The sequence below is a fragment of the Coloeus monedula genome (genome assembly GCF_965178545.1).
Source record: "Coloeus monedula genome assembly, chromosome: 4".
Classification (NCBI taxonomy): Eukaryota; Metazoa; Chordata; class Aves; order Passeriformes; family Corvidae; genus Coloeus; species Coloeus monedula.
This window is the reverse complement of record NC_138784.1, coordinates 56071330-56091970: the sequence shown is the minus strand read 5'-3', so window position 1 is coordinate 56091970 and position 20641 is coordinate 56071330. Positions and strand designations below refer to the sequence as shown.

Here is a 20641-nt window from a genome sequence, read left to right as displayed (position 1 = left end):
TCAGTTTGGTGTGATGTGCAAACCTGATGAAAGTGCACTCCATTGTCTCAGAAACCTGCAGGTCACTGGTGAAAATGTTAAGCACAATGAGTTCCAGAATAGACCCCTGTGGTAGTCAACTTTTTAACCAGCCTCCAGATAGGGGTGTGGCCCCTTAGTCATGACCCTTCCCAGATAGTCTGGCTGGATTTTTACCTGTCCATTTGTTCACCAGTAGATTGTAGAGTTGTAACTTGGATACAAGACTACTGTGTGAGACAGAGTCAAAAGCTAAAATCAATGTAAATGACATCTCCTGCTCTATCCTTGACTACAGACTCCATCACTATACTCTAGAGAGATATCAGGGTGGTCTGGAATGATTTGTTTTTAAGCTCTTGTTCCTGGCTCCTCCATCCTCCTCCTGTGTATTGCCTTTTAATGCCCTAAGTTCCCTCTTCAGTCATGCAGATTTTCTGAAAAAATTAATGATCTTCCTGAATACTCTCGAGGACTGCTCTTGCAGTTGTAGGAGGCTGGCTGACAGACCTGCCCACTTCCCTAAGCCTCTCTGCTTTTCAGCAAAGATCTAAGATCACACCTGCCAGTTTCCTGGGTAAGTTAAAGTCTGCTGACCTGAAGTCTGGACTCTGTACTCTGCTGTTTTACACTAGATACCAAGAAGTAGAGTTCAGCAAAGTTTTGCAGTTATTTGTTATGTTCAACATTAAATATCTTTATCTTATTTCTACTCCTAATTGTTTTTCTTTCCCCATTTTAGCTATTGGATCAAGTAATGATTTTATTTTTATAAGGAAATAAGTTTTCTGTTCAGTGGAAGAAACTGATGTATTAGATTCTCAAATCACCTCTTGATCTTTAGTTGTTGAATTCACTCTTATCTCAGCTGCAAGGCACTATCATTAAGAAGCAGCTGTACTAGCAGGTGACTCATACAAGCAGGTGCAAATTGTCTGAGATACAGGAATCTTTCCCTCAAGCAGATATGATGAAGTATTAGAGCAGTGTTGGTTTTTAGAGAGCTGTTGTGGCTGTAGTCAGTTGTGGGGGAAGCTTAGGTTTCTATTTAGTTACTGTTTGAGTTAACAGTAAAAATCAAAACTCAGGGAGTCAGTAAGTTTTGACTCCATAGAACATCTGTTGACTAATCAAAGCCTGTATTCCAGACTCTACCTTCCAACTGTTCTTTAGATTTAATATTTGCAGTTGATAAAAAAGAGAATATATTTTTTCACATTCTGAGAGAGAGTTCAGTATTTAACATGATGCTTTTTGCATTCTAAACAGATAAAACAAATTAATCTGTTCTGAGTATACATCAAGAATTTATTATTAACTGGTAGGTTTGAACATGTTAATTTTTTCTTAGATTTCATTTCTAAAACAGGTATGAGCTGAAGTAAGATAAGAGGTGGAAATTGCTGTAGTGTGAGAAAAATCTCAAGTGCTTCCTATTTCTTGAGAATATGTAGGTGTGGATATAGAAGTTTTTAAAAAAATGTCTGAGAAGATCACATTTCTGATCATCTGTTTTATTTTTATTTTTTAACTGCTGCTTTCAGGTAAAGTTCCACATCGGTGAAAAGCTTCCTTGACCTTAGTAAACACTTAAATAGCGAAATAAAATAGTTTGAGACTTGAGCATCTTATTCTCTGTAGAATGCGGGAAAATTGCATTAGTTTTGTTTTATATCTTCAAAAACTATGGTAAGGAGAGGTTGATGCTTACATCAAATGAGAGCCTGATTCTTAATTGTCTTTCTGGAAGTTTATTCTGTAGAGCTGAGACTTCCACAGTCTATGATAAAATGGTAGCATGAGGACAACCCAGTAATTCCCGTGAAAAAAGGCTTTTTCTGTTTTGTGTGACCTTGATGCATCCAAACTGAAACAGAGGTCTGAAGAGGGCTTTTCTGTTTGTTTCTTTTCTTTCCGGAAAAGGTGTGAAAATAACACTAATAATAGCAATGATTTGTGGTTTGTAGTGAGCAGTCCTGTTGTGGGAGGGGGGAAATAAAAATCAACATGTGGAAAAGAGGTGGTATAATATGGTTGGTCTAGCTTTTGCACAAAGATTTAAATAATCTCCTGACCAGGCCAGCTGTTACAGTGGGGATTACTGTAACAAGCATATATCAAACCAGGAGTCCCGTGGAAAAGAAGTATATATGGACAGATTCTTGGTAGATGTTTATTTCTCCAGCCGCATGGCCGGGGCTCAGCTCAGGAACTCCGCAGTCACGGGACCCGAGGGTCCTTGGCCACCCCGGGGAACACAAACCAACCCATGGGGAATGAGGCTGACCAGGGGCAGGGAAACCCCGTGTCTCCCCCCCAGGGCCCCTCTGCCAGACTCCATGGCAGGGGAGGGACCCCAACAGCCAGCTACCAGCAGTTGCTGAGCTTTTCTGTGCCCCTATCACTTAGGCTATAAGCCTTAAAGCGCCGATACTACCTGTGCACTTAGTGTCTTATTCTCACTGATATACCCCTGACTAGAAGGACATGTCCCAGAAGTGCTGTCTTTCAATTGCTGCAGTTATGAGATGCTCCATGTGTCCCACACAGCGTATCTCTCCATGTGTGCAGCCCTTGGCTGTGATCCCACAGGGCTGGGTGGAGGGGCAACAGCGCTAGCACCCTCCCCCGAATTGCAGAAGCTCAGAGGAAGGTTTCATTCTCGGGGTAGTAAGAAGAATGCAAAGCCTTTGCCTGCACTCTAGCGGGGTGGGCTGTGCCTCTCCAGCCTGCTGTGGCACTGCGGCTGTGCCCTGCCTCCAGCCAGGCTGCGCTGCGGCGGGGAACCGTGTGCTGTTCCCACCTGCGGCGATCCAGTTGCTGGCTAGCAGGGCAGAGCACAGGGCACCAGGGCCTGGCTTTCTGCAGCCGACTGCCTGCCTGAAAATCAGGTTTTGCTCTGCAGTTGGCTGCAGAACAGAGCGGGCTCTGGAGACTCCAGCACTGAGGCTTGTGTGCACCAGGCTGTGCAGAGGGTCAGGTCTGAAGGTGCCTTTTGCTTTGACATGAGGGTGGTAGAGGGGATCAGAGGCTATTGGCTTCCAGCACAGGCACTGGAAGTGTCTCTGCTTTTGCTCTTGCACATTCTCTACAAAACTCTCCTCTGTGCATGCAGAAGTTCATTTGAAACAATTCACTCTTTTTTAAAAGTCTGATTGTTGTGACACCTGTGTATATAAAGCTAAATATACACCTGTGTACATAAAGCTAAAATTTTTCTCTCACAAGTGAAATATTGTTAATTATTGGCTCAGCTGACTTGTGTGAATGGAAAGGACATATGCTATAAAATGTAAAACATGGAAGGGGAAAAATGCTTGGAGATAAGAAACTGATTGATGTACAAACATATAGAAAATAACTTTATTCACCTGTATGGGGAATTCTGTCAGGCAGAAATTCTCTTATTCTAGTAAGAATTGAAATTGCAATTCTTTATAAATCTGACACAGAAGATTTGCAGGTGATTTGCAGGTTCATTTTGAAACTGCATAATACAACTGTATCCCTTAATTGTTTTCATAGATCTGAAGAGTTATATTTGGACTATCTAGCCCAGAGAGAAAAAGTAAGACCTCACAGAATCCTCTTATGTGCGTAAAGGGGCACTTGGGCATCTCAGTCTGTGATCTGTAAAGATGTTCTTGGATCTGTGAAACTTCTGCTGTCTAATTTTGGCCAGTGAAGTTCTCTTAGAATTTGCAATTCTATGATTGTATTTCCCAATGGAAGCTGTCACCTTGTCAGTTACCTTATTTCCTACACGTTTGGCAAATTTTTTTTCAATGTCAAATGTACCTCAAGAAGCCAAGGCCAGACCCCGGCACCTGCACCAGGTTGGATATAGAATGGAGCTCTGCAATTCCGTCTGCTGCACTTGTTTTCCAGCCTTAGGTAACCTATCCAGGCAGGGCCCTGCTGCCATGGGAGGGTGGGAGAGTCCTTCCCATCTCAGTCTGGCCAGTGTTTCAGTGTTAGAGCAATCCTTTGGGAGATCTGGTTCTGGCTGTATGTATGCTAAAGGTGACATGAGAGCCATGTTCCGCACTTTGCCTTTGCTATAACTCTGTCTGTACTGGTTTCTAACTTAGAGGAAAGGGACTTGATGATCTCCCATTAGCCCTACACAGACGAAATGCTCTCAACTAAGAGTGAAGATGCACATGTATAAATGTGGGCTTAGTGGCAACTAACTTTTCTTTAAAAACCTAAATAGAGTTGTCAATAGTATCCTTATCTCCAGACTTCTTTTGAGAAAAGATATCTGAACCACTCTGATGTGTGGAAGATGTCTTTGGACTACAAGAGAAACATGATCTTGGACACATCTCTTGCTTGGTATTTTGATTGGCTAGCTCAGTATGTATCATATGAATCCCATTCCAAGGTGATGAACTTCTGTTATGTAGGCAGCTCACATGTTGACAGAACCCACAAATTCTGTTTCAATAAACTTCAGTGCTTTGTAAGATCTACAAACTGTGAAAGTGAAGATAGACTAAAGACATCAAAAACAAATGCTTCAAAGTTGTGTGGGTTGTTTTTTCTTTTTTTTTTTTTTCTTTGAAAGAGATGTAGATGACATTGATATTCCATTGAAAAAAATGTGTTGATATCTTTCATCTGGCAATTTTAAACCAATTCTTCCAGTGCCTGGAACTGGATAGGTGACAGTGATATGCAGAAATGTATTTGTGAAGCAATTTCAGTAAGTAGATAGAAATGGGATTGTATCAGGCTCAGCACAGGCTGGCGTTCCCACACCACTTGTTGTCAGGAGCATCCACTCAGGCTTTTGATGTCTCCAATGTTTATTCAATGCACTTGACACTTTTAAATCTAGTTTAGTGTAATTTTGCTTTTGATGGGGTCTTTTAACATATGCAGCAACAGACTGAGGGAGAACAATTTCAAAATAAAAGATGTTCACTCATCAAAAGCTGCTGTAGTATTCAGAAGTGGCACTCTAGTCCCTAATACAAATCATTTGTGCACAGTATAGAAGAGATTTCCAAAGACTCCTGGTCAGTGCACTAATGCACTGCATACAGTAGCTGCAGACTGAAGCACTGTCAGGTAAGCACGAGGTTATCTTCCAAAGATCTGTGCTAAAGCTGGGTTTAAAAAGAAGTGCTTTGCATCAGTCATAGGAAAAATCTTCAACAGCTGACGAGTATTAACGTTCCCAACATTTGGGTAGGACAGAACAGATTGGTTTCTTATTCTGCTAAAGAAAGACACAGTACTGTGGAATACATTGTGGGCTGACATGAGCATTTCAACCCTTTTAGGTGAAAAAAAAAAAAGGTTTGTGTGGAGCCCCAGGGTCAAAGTTTCCTTGGCTGCCAACTGAAGCAGTGCCTGGCTGTGCTGCATGGCAAAGGTGAGCTGATCCCTGCAGGTGGGAAGGCAGGCAGGAGAGCCACTTCTCAGGGCACTGGAAAGTGGTTGTCAGCAAGATCTGCCTCTGACTACTGACATTCTGTCAGAAATGTGAGTTGTTACTGGGATTGCTGAAATGGGAAAAAATTTGAGTGCGGGAGCTTTTTGAACTTATTGAAAGCTCCTCAGGCCCTCTTCTTTCATCATCCTGCTGAGCTGCTGAAGTAGAATGTTGATGGTGTGCCCAGACTTACAGGATCAAGCTAACTGAGGAGGACTTTTAAGAACCTTCAAAAGGACTTCTATATCATTCTGTATTTGGACTTAGAGATATTGGAGAGTCATAGCTAGGGAGGAAATCTCCATTGCACTAGCCAGGAAGGCTAAGGCTAACACACTCAAACAAGGCTGTATGGTGGTGATAACAGTAAACTGATTTGTAGTTAAATTGCAATGAATAAAAATAGGGAAAAGGCAAATTTGCAGAAATTATGTGAAATGCTCATCCAATATGGGCTTTTTTCCTATATCAAATACTGCTTTTGCTGACTTTGTGGATGTATTCCCAATGCAGTCGGAGAGCAAAAATATCTATTGTGGGAAAGGAAGCCTTACTCAGTAGATGAGAGGGAGGAGTGACCCTGTCCAGCCGTATTTCACAGAAGAGGAGTTCCCCTTTGCCCTTTCCACTGAGTATCTCTGAACATGAGCTACCAAAGGAGAGAAGCAGAGCTCAAACTGAGTGTACTAAATCACTGTTTAGGAACCAACCACTGTCTACTTTCCCTTCTGAGTTCAGTCAAGCTGTGGTTGAGGAAGAGAGTGAGAAGAGGTAGGGAAAAAAGGTGTGAAGGAAAAAGGATATCTGGGAAGAAGCTGTTCATGTAGAGAAAAGAGAGGAGCATCCTGAAGAGAGCAGGAGGGAACTAGAGGTTCTTGAAATGTCTGAGGAAAGAAAGGAAGAATGATATATACTTGACATTTTCTCCTTTTTTCTTATATGTAGCTATATATAGAAATAGGTCCAAGAAAAAATAGCATGATTTAAAAAATTATTTCCTCCATATTCTAATGATCTCCTTTAAATGGAGAATATATTGCTGTATGGGTAAGAAACTTCTGCAAGGTTTCTCTGTTTCTTCAAGTATCTTAGTCCGTGCTTTTCTTAAAGCTCATCTTGTTCAATTTGAGTCAGTAGCAATATCAGCTTAGAGATAAAATTTGGGTGGCCTCCGCAGTGGGGAAGTATAAACCACTAACTGCTCTATCAGAAAGGAAAGAAAAAAAGCCCAACATATACAATATGTGTGTGCATATGTGTATGTATATTATACATACATAAAGTACTTTTATAGAAAAGTATAATAATTTCTTCTGAATTCCTGATTTTCCTGACCATTTTTACTTTTTGGAAACTTTACCCATGGCTGCTGATAGGGTCAAAACATGTGGTGGATAAGTTCAGACTTCAGAAGTAGTTCTTATACCCCTGACCATGGGCACAGCCTCCTTGTGTTGTGATCTGTTTGTGTGTGTTGAGTATGATTTGTAAGGCTGTACCTATCCTATTGGAATGGCAAAATTTATGAAACACAGGTATTTGTGAAAGTTGATTGTCTTGCTAATCTTAGCAGTGTTTGTGCTGTTATGCCTCTTTGGCTGTGGATCAGTCTCCAGAGAACCATGTCCATCATGAAGACCCCAAAGTCTGTCTGCAGGATACCTTGGTGGAAATGGTGGGTACAAAGCTGCTTTGGACATGCAGGTTTCAATATATCTTTTTGGTGGAGGTAGAGGGAAAGGCATGTTTTTGTACTTTGTACAATGTACTTCTGAGCCTGAATTACAAGACTTCTTTTTTCTAGCCTAAGATTGGATAGTTATTCTTGTGAACAATCCCCAGGTGGTGGATAATGCAGTTACATTTGCTTTTCTGTGTTGCAAGCCTGGGATTTTCAAAAGGGACAAGTAAGATTAGCCCCTTGGCAGCCAGGTTGTACTTTGGAAGCTTTCAGACACTGACACCGTTAGGCACAAGGAAAGAGTGCACTAGGTTATTTCTTTTATTTTAAATCACTTTTATCGCATAATTAACATAATCAGTATTTTTGTTTTGTTTCCCCCCCCCCCCCCCCCCCCCTCATTCTCCTCTGTAAATATTTTGCTTTCTTCTTCAAGGTTTATACTGGTAGCAACTGTACTTAGCATTTCACTGTGGTAATACAGGAAATATTGAACGTTTTGGAAATGGCTTGGTACTGGCTAATGTTTTATAACTTTTAAGGTTAAAAACTCAAGGTAAAATTGTTTAACAGCCAAGTTTGATTGTGTTAAGAATCAAAGAAAATTCATCTGGACACAAACAAAAGAGAGATACTTTTAATTTTTCTTCTTCTAAGTCTGTAGTTTATTGGTTTAAGATGATGCTTTATAATCCCATATGAATTGTATGTGCTGTGAAAGGAATCCATAGCTTTGGTGACTCAGGGATTTCCTTAACGCATTATGATATGTGGTATCCAAGTCATTAGCATGGGACAGAGAGATTACTGGAAAGCTGGGCTTTCTGACCTATAGCTGAAGTGTAGGCAGTGTACTGTAGAACACATGAAAGCACCCACTAAAGCACTGGGCATATGTGTCTGGCCAGCTGAGCCCTGTTTACACATCTTCATGTTGTCCACAGTGTGGAGAGACCTGTCAAGAATACAAAATTTACTTTTCCTCCTTATGATATTTTTCAATCGCTTGTATCTCATGTTAAGGTGGTAGCATGGGTAGCAAAAGGACAGCACTACTGCTCAGCCAGTCGTGTAAGCTGGACTGGCCTTGCAGCAGTAAAAAGTGAATGCAAAGACCAGAGTTGTCCCTTAAGCAGACCATCCCATCTTGCATCCTGCTGAGAGCACTCCCCCCTTCACATACTCATTAAGGTTGGAAAAGACCTCTAAGGTCATTGAGTCCAGCCTTTGACTGATCACCACCACGTCAACCAGAGCATAGCACTAAGTGCCATGTCGTCGTATCTTGAACACCTCCAGGGATGGTGACTCCACCACCTCCTGGGCCGTCTGTTCCAATGCTTTTCCCTTTCTTCCTATATCTCATACTTCCTTCCATAGTGATGGTCTCTGTAATCAGAAAAATTTCCATGGATGAGTGCATGAACCCATGGGCGAGGCTCTGAAATTGCTTGCTGTGCTCTCCATGGTACAAATTATCAAATGAATGTTAAGGAAACCTGATTTTGGCTGAGGGATACTCTGAGGTACTAGGTAAATTTGTCACTGCTGAATAATAATAAAAAGTTGGCTTTCCTAGTTCAGACTAAAAGGAATGCACATTTTTGTATATTTTTCTCAAACTCATCAAAAGAGATTAGATTTCCAGACACTGACATGACAAGCTCTAGAGCTAGAAAAGCTGAAATATCAGAGTTCATACTGTGCTCAGCAGAGTCTGACACAAGTCTAATATATTGATACACATAATTAAGTGTGGGTTTCCCCGACAAGTAGAAAGGGAATTTTAATAGTTTAAAAGTCCCTAAAGCTATCTGACCATCCTTGGCTTTCTGTTTGATCTGATGACTGGGGAACAGATGGTTCTGTAAAGGACGAGCTACCAGCAATCCCCAAGCTCAAGGTCCCCTCCATCCCCCCTCCTTGTGATTTGATCTCAGTATGAATATTTCTCATTTGATCTGCTGCTTCTTCCGTTTATCATTCAGTGCCTGGACCTCAGCTGGCCTTAAAATATTTAGAAATGGGCTGCCTAAAGATGGTGGATAATTTAATGTGCAACTGCTTAACCCAGTTGGTTTTCAGAGAGGAAAACCCCAGGATTTAAAATGATGTGGAAATAGGGATAGAGCTCCCATACTGAGAAAATGCCATTGTTAAACATTTATCAATAGACTCTCTTGCATAGAACATTGACGACAATTCAAGCTGTCCTTAGATGGATTCTCATCCTTCTGGAGTTACACAGTGTTGCACAGTGTGACAAGATGTACTTCAGCTGTAAAAATGTTCATAATGCATAAATATTCTTTTGATTTTTGGCCCTATATGCATCCCATACTTTCTGTAGTGGTGAATTTATTTTGTAAATGCTGCATCTATTGTGGGATTTGAGATTGAGATACCATATTATTTTCCATAGTATCCCTTGTGTATAATTAAAAGTAATGACTTCTAATGAGTCCCTGACCTACTTCAACCCACTGGAATGAACCTAATAAAATTCAAACACTTAATATTACATACTTTATATTATACACATTCTTGCTTTGTCACATCCTGTTCTACCAGGGCTGAACAGCAGGTCTTAAACTGAAATACACCTGCTGGAGCATGTCTTGTTAGACTTTGTGAAAGATACTTTCTGGCAGGTGGTGATGCAGTGGAACTTTAATAGTTTTTCAGCCCGTTATCTGATACTATATAATTATATGTATTAACTAAAAAAATTACTCTTACTAGGGTAATTCAGTTTATTCAAACTACTGTAGTTGCTAGTCCATTTGACCACCAGCAATATTCTCAGAAATAAGTATGATAGATAATTACTGTGTGTGCAGTGGAGGGGAAAAAAAGAGAAAATCAGTAATGAAAGAGGATTTCCACGTGTGATTTTACCCCCATATTTCCACTGGGCTAGTGATTGCATCTGTCTCTGCAATTTTTCACATACTAGACCAGCTTATGACAGTTGCAGAAATAATTTCTTTGGCAACAAATGGAGCTGCATTGATTCTCATCTATGTGCTTTCATGAAAAGATCAGTGCTGATCATTGAAGTTATATTCTGTTCAGGAATATGTCTTCAGAAGGTAACTGGCAGCAGAAGTAAACCCAATGAAAGACAAATAGAAAGAGAAAAAGAAAAGTAAAATAATCTACCAGTTCTTGCTCTGAAACATTTAGGTATGATAGATAACTTTTCTTCCTGTATTTGGGGCAAAACCCAGATATGTTGCATTTTATCACAAAACCCCATATCTTTGCACAAAACCTGTACAAATATATGTGGAACTTCCAAAATATTTTAAGTGACCTATCCATTACCTCCTCATCATTAGGTGTATGAATTGCAAGCACGCTTGACAGGAACTGCTGTGATATTTACTGCAAGTAGTATGACTTGGAATAATTCAAATGAGTTTAAAAAAATCCTACCTACCAAGTGAAGTCAGCTAATTACAGCTTTCTGGTTATACTTTTCTTCTTTCAGTTTCCAAAGCTTTTTAAATTCTACTAAAATTTTTGAACTAAATGTATTTTAAATTGTATTCATCTGGGTGAAAAGTGTTTTTCTTGCTTTTGCTCAAGTTATTATCAACATTTTTTGGGGGGGCAGAGATAGAAATCTGTGATAACTCCTCAACAACATGCATTGCTTGACACATGATTAACATTGTCATTGAGTGTCCTTAACATCCAGGAACAATATATTCATCTAAATAAATATATATTGGAATTTCCTGAGTTTATAAATATACATGAATACATGAATTTATCTACTGTGAAAATATATTGTTTTGGATCACTCCTCCTCACAGTAAAATCCACAGAATGAGGCTGATTCAAAAAACTTCATATGTTGAAATTTTTCCGTAAAATCAGCTCTAGCAGAGTTGGTTTGTAGCTGGTGGAGTTGTCAAGGTGTCACCCTGCTCAGCTGCTCTGAGCATTGAATGGGGCATCTCACATCTCCAAAGGCATTAATGAGTCTTCAAGCATTAGATCTTTGCAGGGTGATTTAATATTGGTTTATTCTGAAATGAATGAAATGAGGTATCTAATGATGACATGGGTGACCTCTCCAGTGTTTGCCATAGAGGGAAGGATGAAGACATCATAGGACGAAATTGGACATAAGGCATCTTAATAATCATGTGTAGCCAAAGTGAGTGGGATTGTGAGATTCAATGGAAGACGTAGCTGTTTACACTAGTGTTCTACATAGTGGGCAGGACAGTTGAATTAATGTCCCAGGCTCCCTTTATAGTCAGTGGAGAGAAATGTTCCAGGGTGCATTTCATCTTCTCCGATAGTTAGTAATAATGAAAGACATTTTCAGTACTGTTTGGTATAGAGTAGGATGTTATTAAGCTTTACAATCTCTTTTGAATCTTCAAGGTCCTCCCTGAATGACTTTGGCATTACTGAGTTGCAGGCTGATGTTTTTCAGAAACAGAAGCAAACTAAGATGGTGCTCTGTCTGATGGCAATTTATAAATGTCACTAATAGCCAAAGTATGGTGACCTCAGCTCTCCTCCAGCAGCTGTTCAATATCTAGGCCCTGAGGATTAATTTCACTGCTGTGAAGTTTTGGTACTCGCAAAGAACTCTTTCTTGCTGTACAGAAGAGGGAATAAAAATCTTGAAGAGACAGGGCCATTAATGATTAATTATAGACATTTAAAATTAAAAGAATCATCAAGTTGAAAACATGTTTCCAAAGTCAAACTTTATTCCAAGTACTTTAACTCCTTTGCAAGCTGTATTAGTTGGTGGTAAAATGCCAGTTGATATTGAGTAGTCATTAACTTAAAGTTTATTGGCTTCATTTTTTTAGTTGCAATTATTACTATTTTTAATGTGCTATAGCTAATATTCCTCAAAAAAAACCCCAAAAAAACCCAAAAGGCTGCTCAGTGATGAGAGAATGGTAAAGAGAAATAAAATGCTAGTTGATATGTTAAAGTTAGTAGTGATGGGACTGAGTGGGTAGTGAAACTGAAGATGTGAGTGATTTAAGCCCATTACTCTTGGTGACTGTACAGCACGGTTACTGCTGTGTGTGTAACTCATAATGTCTAATGTTTACAGTTGATGGTGATTCCTTTCTCAGGTCATTTTTCTTATGAGCTTTGCTCATTTCACTGTCTGCTATTTTGTTCCCAAATCATGCTTTCAGCTGGAAAACTGTGTAAAGGAAGATGGCATATGAAATGGCCAGCTGATGCTTTACATTGTCAAATGTAGCATGCAAATGGATTTGAAAGCTCAGTAAAAAGGGTTCTAGTGAACTTTTGCCTTGAACTTGGAGAGCATATAATTCAAGAGAAAGCATGCTAAAAACTGCCTGCTTTGGTGAAGACACTCTTCTGGAAGGGCACAACTAGGTCATGTTGTTTCCTCTGTCATCCTCAGCGCACCTCTTTCTGGTTTAGGGTTTGGATGCCAGCACTGGACCTGCCGAACAGATCCATAGGAATGCTCCTCTATGAATAGTCCTAGATCCAGGAGTAGTGGGTGGCTTTTGTTTTCAGTGTGTGAGGAGCCGAAAGTGGTTTACCACTTGGCTGAAATAAATGGAAAATTACATTAGCTGCCTTTGACACTCCTGAAGTTGTCCACACTTCCTCCACAAGGAAGTACAAATCTGTTTCGTAGTAACGCTTGGTGCATGTCTCCTACTGATGTCATTCTCCCTTTGAAGAGCTGCCACAATCATGCTTGTGGACAGTCACTTCTGAAAGTACCTGCTCCATCTTCTCTAATCCTCTGGGAAGGGATGACCTTTAGAGACAGATTTTAAATCAGCTAGGAGATATATACAGAAAGATCCAGGAAAAACAGACTTTCTGGACTGCTGATTTTGGCTCGAATGTATCTTCAAGGATTAGGTGCTCTGCTTAGTTATCAGCAATTTTTGTGTGTATGTGTGTGTTTGGTTCTTTTTGTTTGTTTTTGGTTTTTTGTTTGTTTTTCTCCAAATTTTTTTATTTTTTTAAGCACGCAAAATAGTTTTCTGATGCCAGTGACTGAATAATAGAATGAAATGAAGCCACCACTGACTTAGATGGAAGGACTGAAGGATTACTAGTAGTTTTGGCAGTAGTTCAGCAAGTATCAGGATTAAGACCAGTATATAAGTAAACCTGGATGTTGTTTTAAAACATCCCACTAGGATTCTTTGGTTTTAAACATCTAATAAATAGTTTAAGGTTTAAAAATAATAAAAATAAGGCTTCTATGAATTCATCTGTATAATAATTTCAAAGACTTCAAGTCTGTCACCCACTAGAAGTTGAGTTTATCAGCAGGTTATAGGTTAATGGGAGACAGTGGCCAAACCATAGGGCAGGAAAGATTGGAAAAATTATATCAATTAACAGTCAAACATGAATGCTTTTAGCAATTGTCAGTGAATGTGACAGACGTTGTGCAACAACCAATTCAAATGTGGTTATATAATATATTTTTTTCCCCAAAAGAGAAAGAAATACACTATTAACACTGATATGTACCACTTAAATACAATGTAAATGTTACAGGTATTGCATTTAATTTTGAAAAAATAGATTGAGAAATCTAGAATGAGAAATAAAACTCCTTCTTTGCAGGTTTTTTCAAAATGCAAATTTAGATCTCAAGAGACCAGTGGAAGTCAAAGTAGAAATAGAGTCTGTATTTAGGGAGTTTTAAAAACACACATTACTGAATTGATAGAGCATAACAGTTCCCTTGCTTAGGCAGCATTATGCTCCATCTTGTAAAATGTACTTGGGGACATGTAAAATGCCTTATTAAACATACAGTCCATAACTGGAGTTGTTACATTTTAATGTATATGTTTTTCATTCATGGATTATTGAACCACTAAATCCAAAGAATTTGACCTCATGCCAAAAAATTTCTTTGAGTCTCATTCTGAGTCTTTTCACTTTCTATGTAACTGGAGCATAACCCAAATTATCAAATGTTAAAGCTATTTTTCAGACCTTGCTGTATACAATTGTACATTTACAAGCATGCAAGGAAGAAAGTTGCTATTTATTTTTGCATAAACTGCTTTCAAGAAAAAAGAAGTCCATGAAGCATTTGTGGGTGGAAGATCTGCAATTCTGGGGAGAAAATTCTTGAACATAGTGTTCTTTATAACTATGAGGGATATATACAAGAAGAAATGAGTAAAGTAATTATATATTTCATTGCAAGAACCATTTTTTTTTCTCCAAACTTAAGGTCGGCTTGCTATTTAGAGAGTGTATTTTTCCTTACTTTCACATGGCATATTGTTCCTTCCTGCTAGTGAAAAGCTGGCAGGTGTTATAAAACAGTGGTGATTTAAGCTTACTAGTGTGCCCAGTGATTTCAGGGTATTGTGTTTGTACTGTATTTACCTTCTGTTTTCTTCCACTGCTATTAGAAATAACTCTGGGGAGGAAGCTGAACTGCAAAGAGATGAAAAGTAGGAAAGTAACATCTCTTCTCTACATTTTCCAAGGCTCCAAAAATGATATTCATAGTACATAAATTGTGTCTATTGATCTGAAACATCTCATTGCTCTGATTGAACCAATAATTCTCCTACAAACACATATCTAGGCTTTGTTATTCATCTCACATCTGAAGAGAAACAGGAACTGAGAGAGTTAATGGATATAAGTCTGTGGTCTAGGCTTCAAGATTTTCAAAGCAAAAGTATCGGTCTAAAAGATTTCTTACTGGTGTTGATTTTATTGACATTATTGATGAAATAACTTTCAGCAAAGCAATAATGACATAATATTTGTGAAATGGAACACCAAGGAGCAAAATGAGTAAAATCACAAAGGTTGTCTTTATTTCTGTCTGTTAAAAAAAAAAAAAAGAAAGACTGTTTTAGAGAGTAATAGAGCAAGTTTGGAAAGGCTCTAAATTGTGCATAATAAATATGTGCTCCAAATATGCGTAATTGTTTTATTACAGGCCAAAAATATTTTGTCTGTAAAGAGATAAAGATGTTTCAAACAGTTTCGGCAAGAAAGGCAATTTATACAAGGCAAGTTTTAGAAGAACAATTTATCCTTTAGTTTTACTTGGTGTATTATTTCTATGTTAGGAATATTGATTTCCATGAAATATAAGCTCTAACTTTTTCTGTGATCCTCCCTCTCCTTTTCTTTTCTGTTCTCTTTGCTTGTTATTATAACAACATTTAAGACTTTTATTCTGAGGCATTGCCATGTGAAGAAAATTTGTTAAAGAAGAATACAGCCAAGATACATAAGAGTTTATTTTGCTAGTTTCTGACTGAGAAATCATTGTGCCAACCCTTAAGCAATGAACTGTTTTTTTAGGCTGTAAGAGTCTACACTGTCTCTGCAGGTATGGTTAATGACCAGACTATCTGAATTCCTTACATTTGCTTCAGATTCCTTTTTCAGTTTGTACTCATGAGGAAGCACTATACACGACATAACAGTTGCACTGAAAACTTCTACTCTAACATCTAATATGACAGATCACCTGTTGCCTGGTGCTCCAAAACTCGGCTCTCAACAGAATCAGCTCAGGAACTCCATTCAGATTGCTCTCTTGAAGACTATTTTATGTTTCGTGACATGAATTAAGCACCTATTATTAATACAGATCACAATGCAATGCAGTATTTGGCGTATCTTTTTGTTTCAAGCTAATGACTATTTCATCAGTTTTACCATTTTAAATAAGAAAATAATTCTCCTTTAAAGTTAGCATAAATGTTAATTAAATTTTCTTGCACTAAAATATTCTTCCAAATAAGTAAGTATTGCTTGCAATGTCTCTTCTGGACATTGCTGAACCACCTATATAAGAGTTAACAGAAAACCACCCTTCTTTTTTTTTTCCTAAGAGAATAATAATGTATTTTAAAATGTGTTTCAGTTATTTAGGTTTTTCCTACTAAGAATATTGAGGTGTTTTCAATGAAATTTACCATCCTTGTAACCTTTCTCCTTCTCTATATGAATATCAAAGACAGGTAATTTTTTTAGGTGTGGGTTTTTTTTCATCAGATAGCTTTTGCTAATTAAGACATAGCCTTCACGTTCTTAAATCGCACACAATGCACTATTAAAACTGGAAAATGAAAAACCTATGACAGAGAAAGCTTGAAAAATAGTTATAAGATGGGAGCACACATATTCATATACATAAATAAAATAAAAAAATGGAAATAGGCCACATTTTCCTAGTCAAATTTCAAGAATCACAGTCATCATAACTGAACTTTTCATTTTCTGTCGTTATGGTAAGAATTCTTCCTTTTTCTCTTCCCCCTATTTTTTTACTTCACTTGTTTATATTAGAGCCAGAATGAAAAAAGAAGTTGTTACATTTACATGTCAACAATCATGACATCTGGAGCAAGGCTGAATGCATTATTTCTTGGTGAGAGGGTTACACAATAAAGCTTGACTGACATTATACGAAACCTGAGATGCTTTCTGATCAGCTGATTTAATTAAAACAAGATATTTGGTTCTGCACAATGCCCGTGTATAACCTATTACAGGCATTTCAAACGTACAAGTAAATACTGTAAAATGTTATTAGATTGGCTTGCATGACTTGTCATTCTGTTTGCAGATACCTCAAATCAGCTATGCATCTACAGCTCCAGAACTGAGCGATAACACCAGGTATGACTACTTCTCTCGAGTGGTCCCACCAGACTCCTACCAGGCACAGGCCATGGTTGACATCGTGACGGCCCTTGGGTGGAATTATGTCTCAACGCTGGCTTCCGAAGGCAACTATGGAGAGAGCGGTGTGGAGGCGTTCACCCAGATCTCCAGAGAAATTGGTGAGTGTGTGTTTATCAGGTTTGGTATTTAGAGCTGCTGAGTTGCAGAGCATCACTCAGTTCTGCTTAGGTGTATGCAGTGTGATTAGAACACTGTGGGCGTGTTACCTGGACTCAAGGGGGAGATTTTGCTTCTTGCACGTCTGCCAAGGTGATGATTCTAGCAGCAATTTAAGAAAAGAGGCAGAAAATGTATATCTCTTGACCCTTTCGGAAAGGGCAGCCTCCTTGATGAGTTAGGGGCAAAAAGCAACCATCTGCTGAACTATAGCCAGATTTGAGGAAATGCAATTTTTGATTTATCTTAGGAAAATTATAGTCCAGTGAGAGCTTTTTTCCTGTTCCAGCATGGATAAACCTAGAGGTTTTAATTTTGATGAATTTTAAAAACAACAAAACCCCTCCACTCTGAAGTAAAAGACATAACCTTGTCATTTTTCCTCTACAATAAAATGTGCTATACAAATACAGGCATTATGAGAAGTATATTTAAGTCCCTTTGATCTTGAAAAATTTTTTTTCACACTTTCATAGTTTTTTCTGGCCTGACAAAAATGGCTGTTTCTCAGGAACTGTAGGTTTTGGACACCAAGGAATAAGATGATGAGTATCAGGAGGTTTGAAAGAGGGTAGAATTGGTCTTTGACCCAGTACAGTGTTAAATGACATACAACTGCCCCCGCAAACAATCTTCATGTCCTTCCTGAGAAAGCCTGGGTTAATCTACTAGATTTGACTTCCAGGGCATGTACATATAAACTCCAGCTCTTTTGAATCAGCTTGGGTGACAAAATATGATAATGTCTCCCACTTTCACTAACTGCATATGAATATAAAGAGCATCTATCAAATGGGAAGGTACACATGTGTTTCAGGTACTTATGCTTGAACCATAAAGGTAAGTGATTACTTGTAAGAACCTGGCTGTAGAATGAAACTACAGCCATTCTCAACATTAGGGAATCAGTGTATGTAATATGCTCAATCATTTAACTGATAAATATTCTTTTTCTAGCTTCTGGTCATTGATGTCAGCTCCTAGGTGAATTCATGGGAGAGCCAAAGATGTCTACTGTACATTGCTTTGATCTGGAGTTAGCAAAGGCATGGAAAATTCTTTCACAATTCATATCTAAAAGAGATGGTTCATCTATTGAAAATAGATTGGCTTCCCCAGACAATCACTGATTCATTGGCTGAAAAATCATTTTTTCTTGAAACCATCTGCAACATGGCTAGTTCTGAGTTAGGAAAGCAAAAAAATAAAATACAGGACCTTTTACTGTTTCCCATTTCCAGGAGTATGAGAGAACTTCAGATGTGTGCAAGCAAAAACTGTAATTATAATCACAGTTACTTGAGTTTGTGTCAGTTGGATCTTCATTGATCCCGGAAAAAAACCCACCATTGTAATTTGATAAATAATTAACATTAATAGCATAAATAAACATTATTAACAGAATTGTGAATTCAAAGCAGTTAAAATCATGAATAGGTGTCCTAAATATTATAAAATCTGTGTAACACCAAGAAGCATAATAATTAGTGATTTGTGGTTTGATTTTTTTTTTTTCCTGCTTATGATTTATGTTTTCTACTAGAACACCTGATTTTTGTCAACCTCTGTGCTCCCAGCAACTTACCAACTATTGTGGGTATCAGGGACTCTAATGGTTCTGAAGAAGGAAAGCAGAAAGAGGCAGCACAGACAAGTAATTTTTATTTCCTAGAAAAATGTTCAAGTAAACAATCAGGTAAATCATATGTAACCACAGGGACATGATTGATAACCCATGCAGAATTGTCAAGAACAAGCAGTATCAAATCCATCTAATAATTTTCTTTGACAGGATAACATGTTATAGCTGGAGAAAAAGCATTTGATGTGTCACACCTCTCAAATTTTGTAGTGTTATCTCAATTTTCACATGCAGTATTCTCCACAGTATTCTACAGTGATCTAGGTGTAAATAGGCTGGATGCAGCCCTATTTAGAAAATTTTGCTCAGAAAGCAATAAGCAATTATTTCTGTTTAAATGAAAGAGTATGTTGTGTGGTATTTGGCAGTTGTTTAAACTGCATCAGGTACTAGCCAATGTTTTCATGTTTAACCCAGATGGACTTGGAACAAAGATTGCTGTAAAATCTGGAGGTTACTTTAAGGGCAGAAGGACTAAGACTAGGACTAGGAGAGCACCTAGAAGAAATCCTTTGAGTCCAATTGTGACAACAGTGTCCAGAAAAGGACAAATTTGAGACACCAGAAGACATTTGGCTTCTGCAAGAAGGATCTGTACAATGGGGAATTCAGACAGACTGGTCAGAAAACACTGTTTAAAAAAATGATGCAAGGATGATAGTAAATTGTAACCTATATTCCTCATGTTTTAATGGAATGTGCAGACGGACATACCATCTGTAAAATAATTTGAGTAATCCTCCAATTTGTCTGTCAGTTGTGGAACATCATTTTGACTCAGTACAGATTTTGTCCCTCACTTCAGAAAAGGGGAAACTCCTCAAGCAAGCAAGAACAAAGACAAATATTGAAAATGTGGACTGTGCGAAGCAACTGAGCAGGAGGGGCTTAGTTAGCCTGAAGAAGAGTTGACTAAGAAGAGAAGGTGATAGAAAAGAATGTTTTCAAATAGGCTTTTGCAGAAAGGTAGAGGACCCTTGTTCATCAACATACAGTGTATGTAAACAGAAGTAATGGAATTAATCTGTAGCATGATTCTGTCTAGATTTGGAGAAAGCCCCTTTTAATGTTTGAGACGTTAAGTATTATACCAGCTTGCTTAGGGACATTTTGGAACCTCCATTGATAAGGATCTGGGAAAATGCATTAGACAAACACCTGCCCAGTGATTATGTAAGTGTACTTAGCTCTTGCTTGGGGCTGGAATGATTTTTTGACGTCCCTTCCAGCCTGATCCCATTATCCACTGCCCTCAGACTTTTCATCTGAGCCATAGGGCTGGAAATGCTTTTAAAATGGAAACTGAATAGCATCTAACTGTGAGGCCTGAGACTATAGAGTCTATAGAAATCATCACATGGTATAAGACTGCACACAACAACAAAACTTACCAGCTCTGTGTTAATAAACTGTGCGTTAAGAGAACCTAATTAGGACACTATGCCTCTTGTGCACCTCGCATACAAATGTGCAGGACAGCTCAATTCCTTGCTGAGTACTTTGTGTCCTGCTTAAGATAAGTAGCCAACAACTTGAAGCAAAATGAATGTGAAGATCAGCATAATGAAAAGCAAAAAAAAATTGAGGAAAGGATGTAAAAAATATTGATATATTCACTTCTGAAAAAAATTTATTGTATGAGAGGACATGAGATAGCAGACATGAAAATATAAATAGGAAAACTTGATTTTTTTTGTTTATTATTTGTATTGCTTTTTAAAGTTGAGAGTTGAAAAAGGGCTAGGGTTTTACATAATTTTAAAATAGAGATTAATTTCATGAACTTATATTTTAATGTAATTTTGAGTCTTTGCCTCTAATTTCTAGTTTGATTGGCTCTCTGTTCTACTTCTATTTCTTGATCAGTAACAGAAGCAAAAGGAAGAAACAGGCTGCCAAATGAAATGTGGAATACTGAAAAGGTCAAAGTGGTGCCACCCTGACATGTCACCAAATATATTACATATCAAAATCT

General features: G+C 38.2%; 1 protein-coding gene across 1 annotated transcript in view; it reads left to right on the top strand.

The window, feature by feature from the left end:
* The window catches only part of GRM8 (glutamate metabotropic receptor 8), a gene marked incomplete at both ends in the record, with an annotated part of 315726 nt that overhangs the window by 40040 nt on the left and 255045 nt on the right, over nucleotides 1-20641 (top strand). Inside the window, one exon of the mRNA XM_082280316.1 lies at nucleotides 16750-16966. Coding sequence (XP_082136442.1) covers nucleotides 16750-16966 — 217 coding nt within the window. The remainder of the gene's footprint in view (nucleotides 1-16749; nucleotides 16967-20641) is intronic.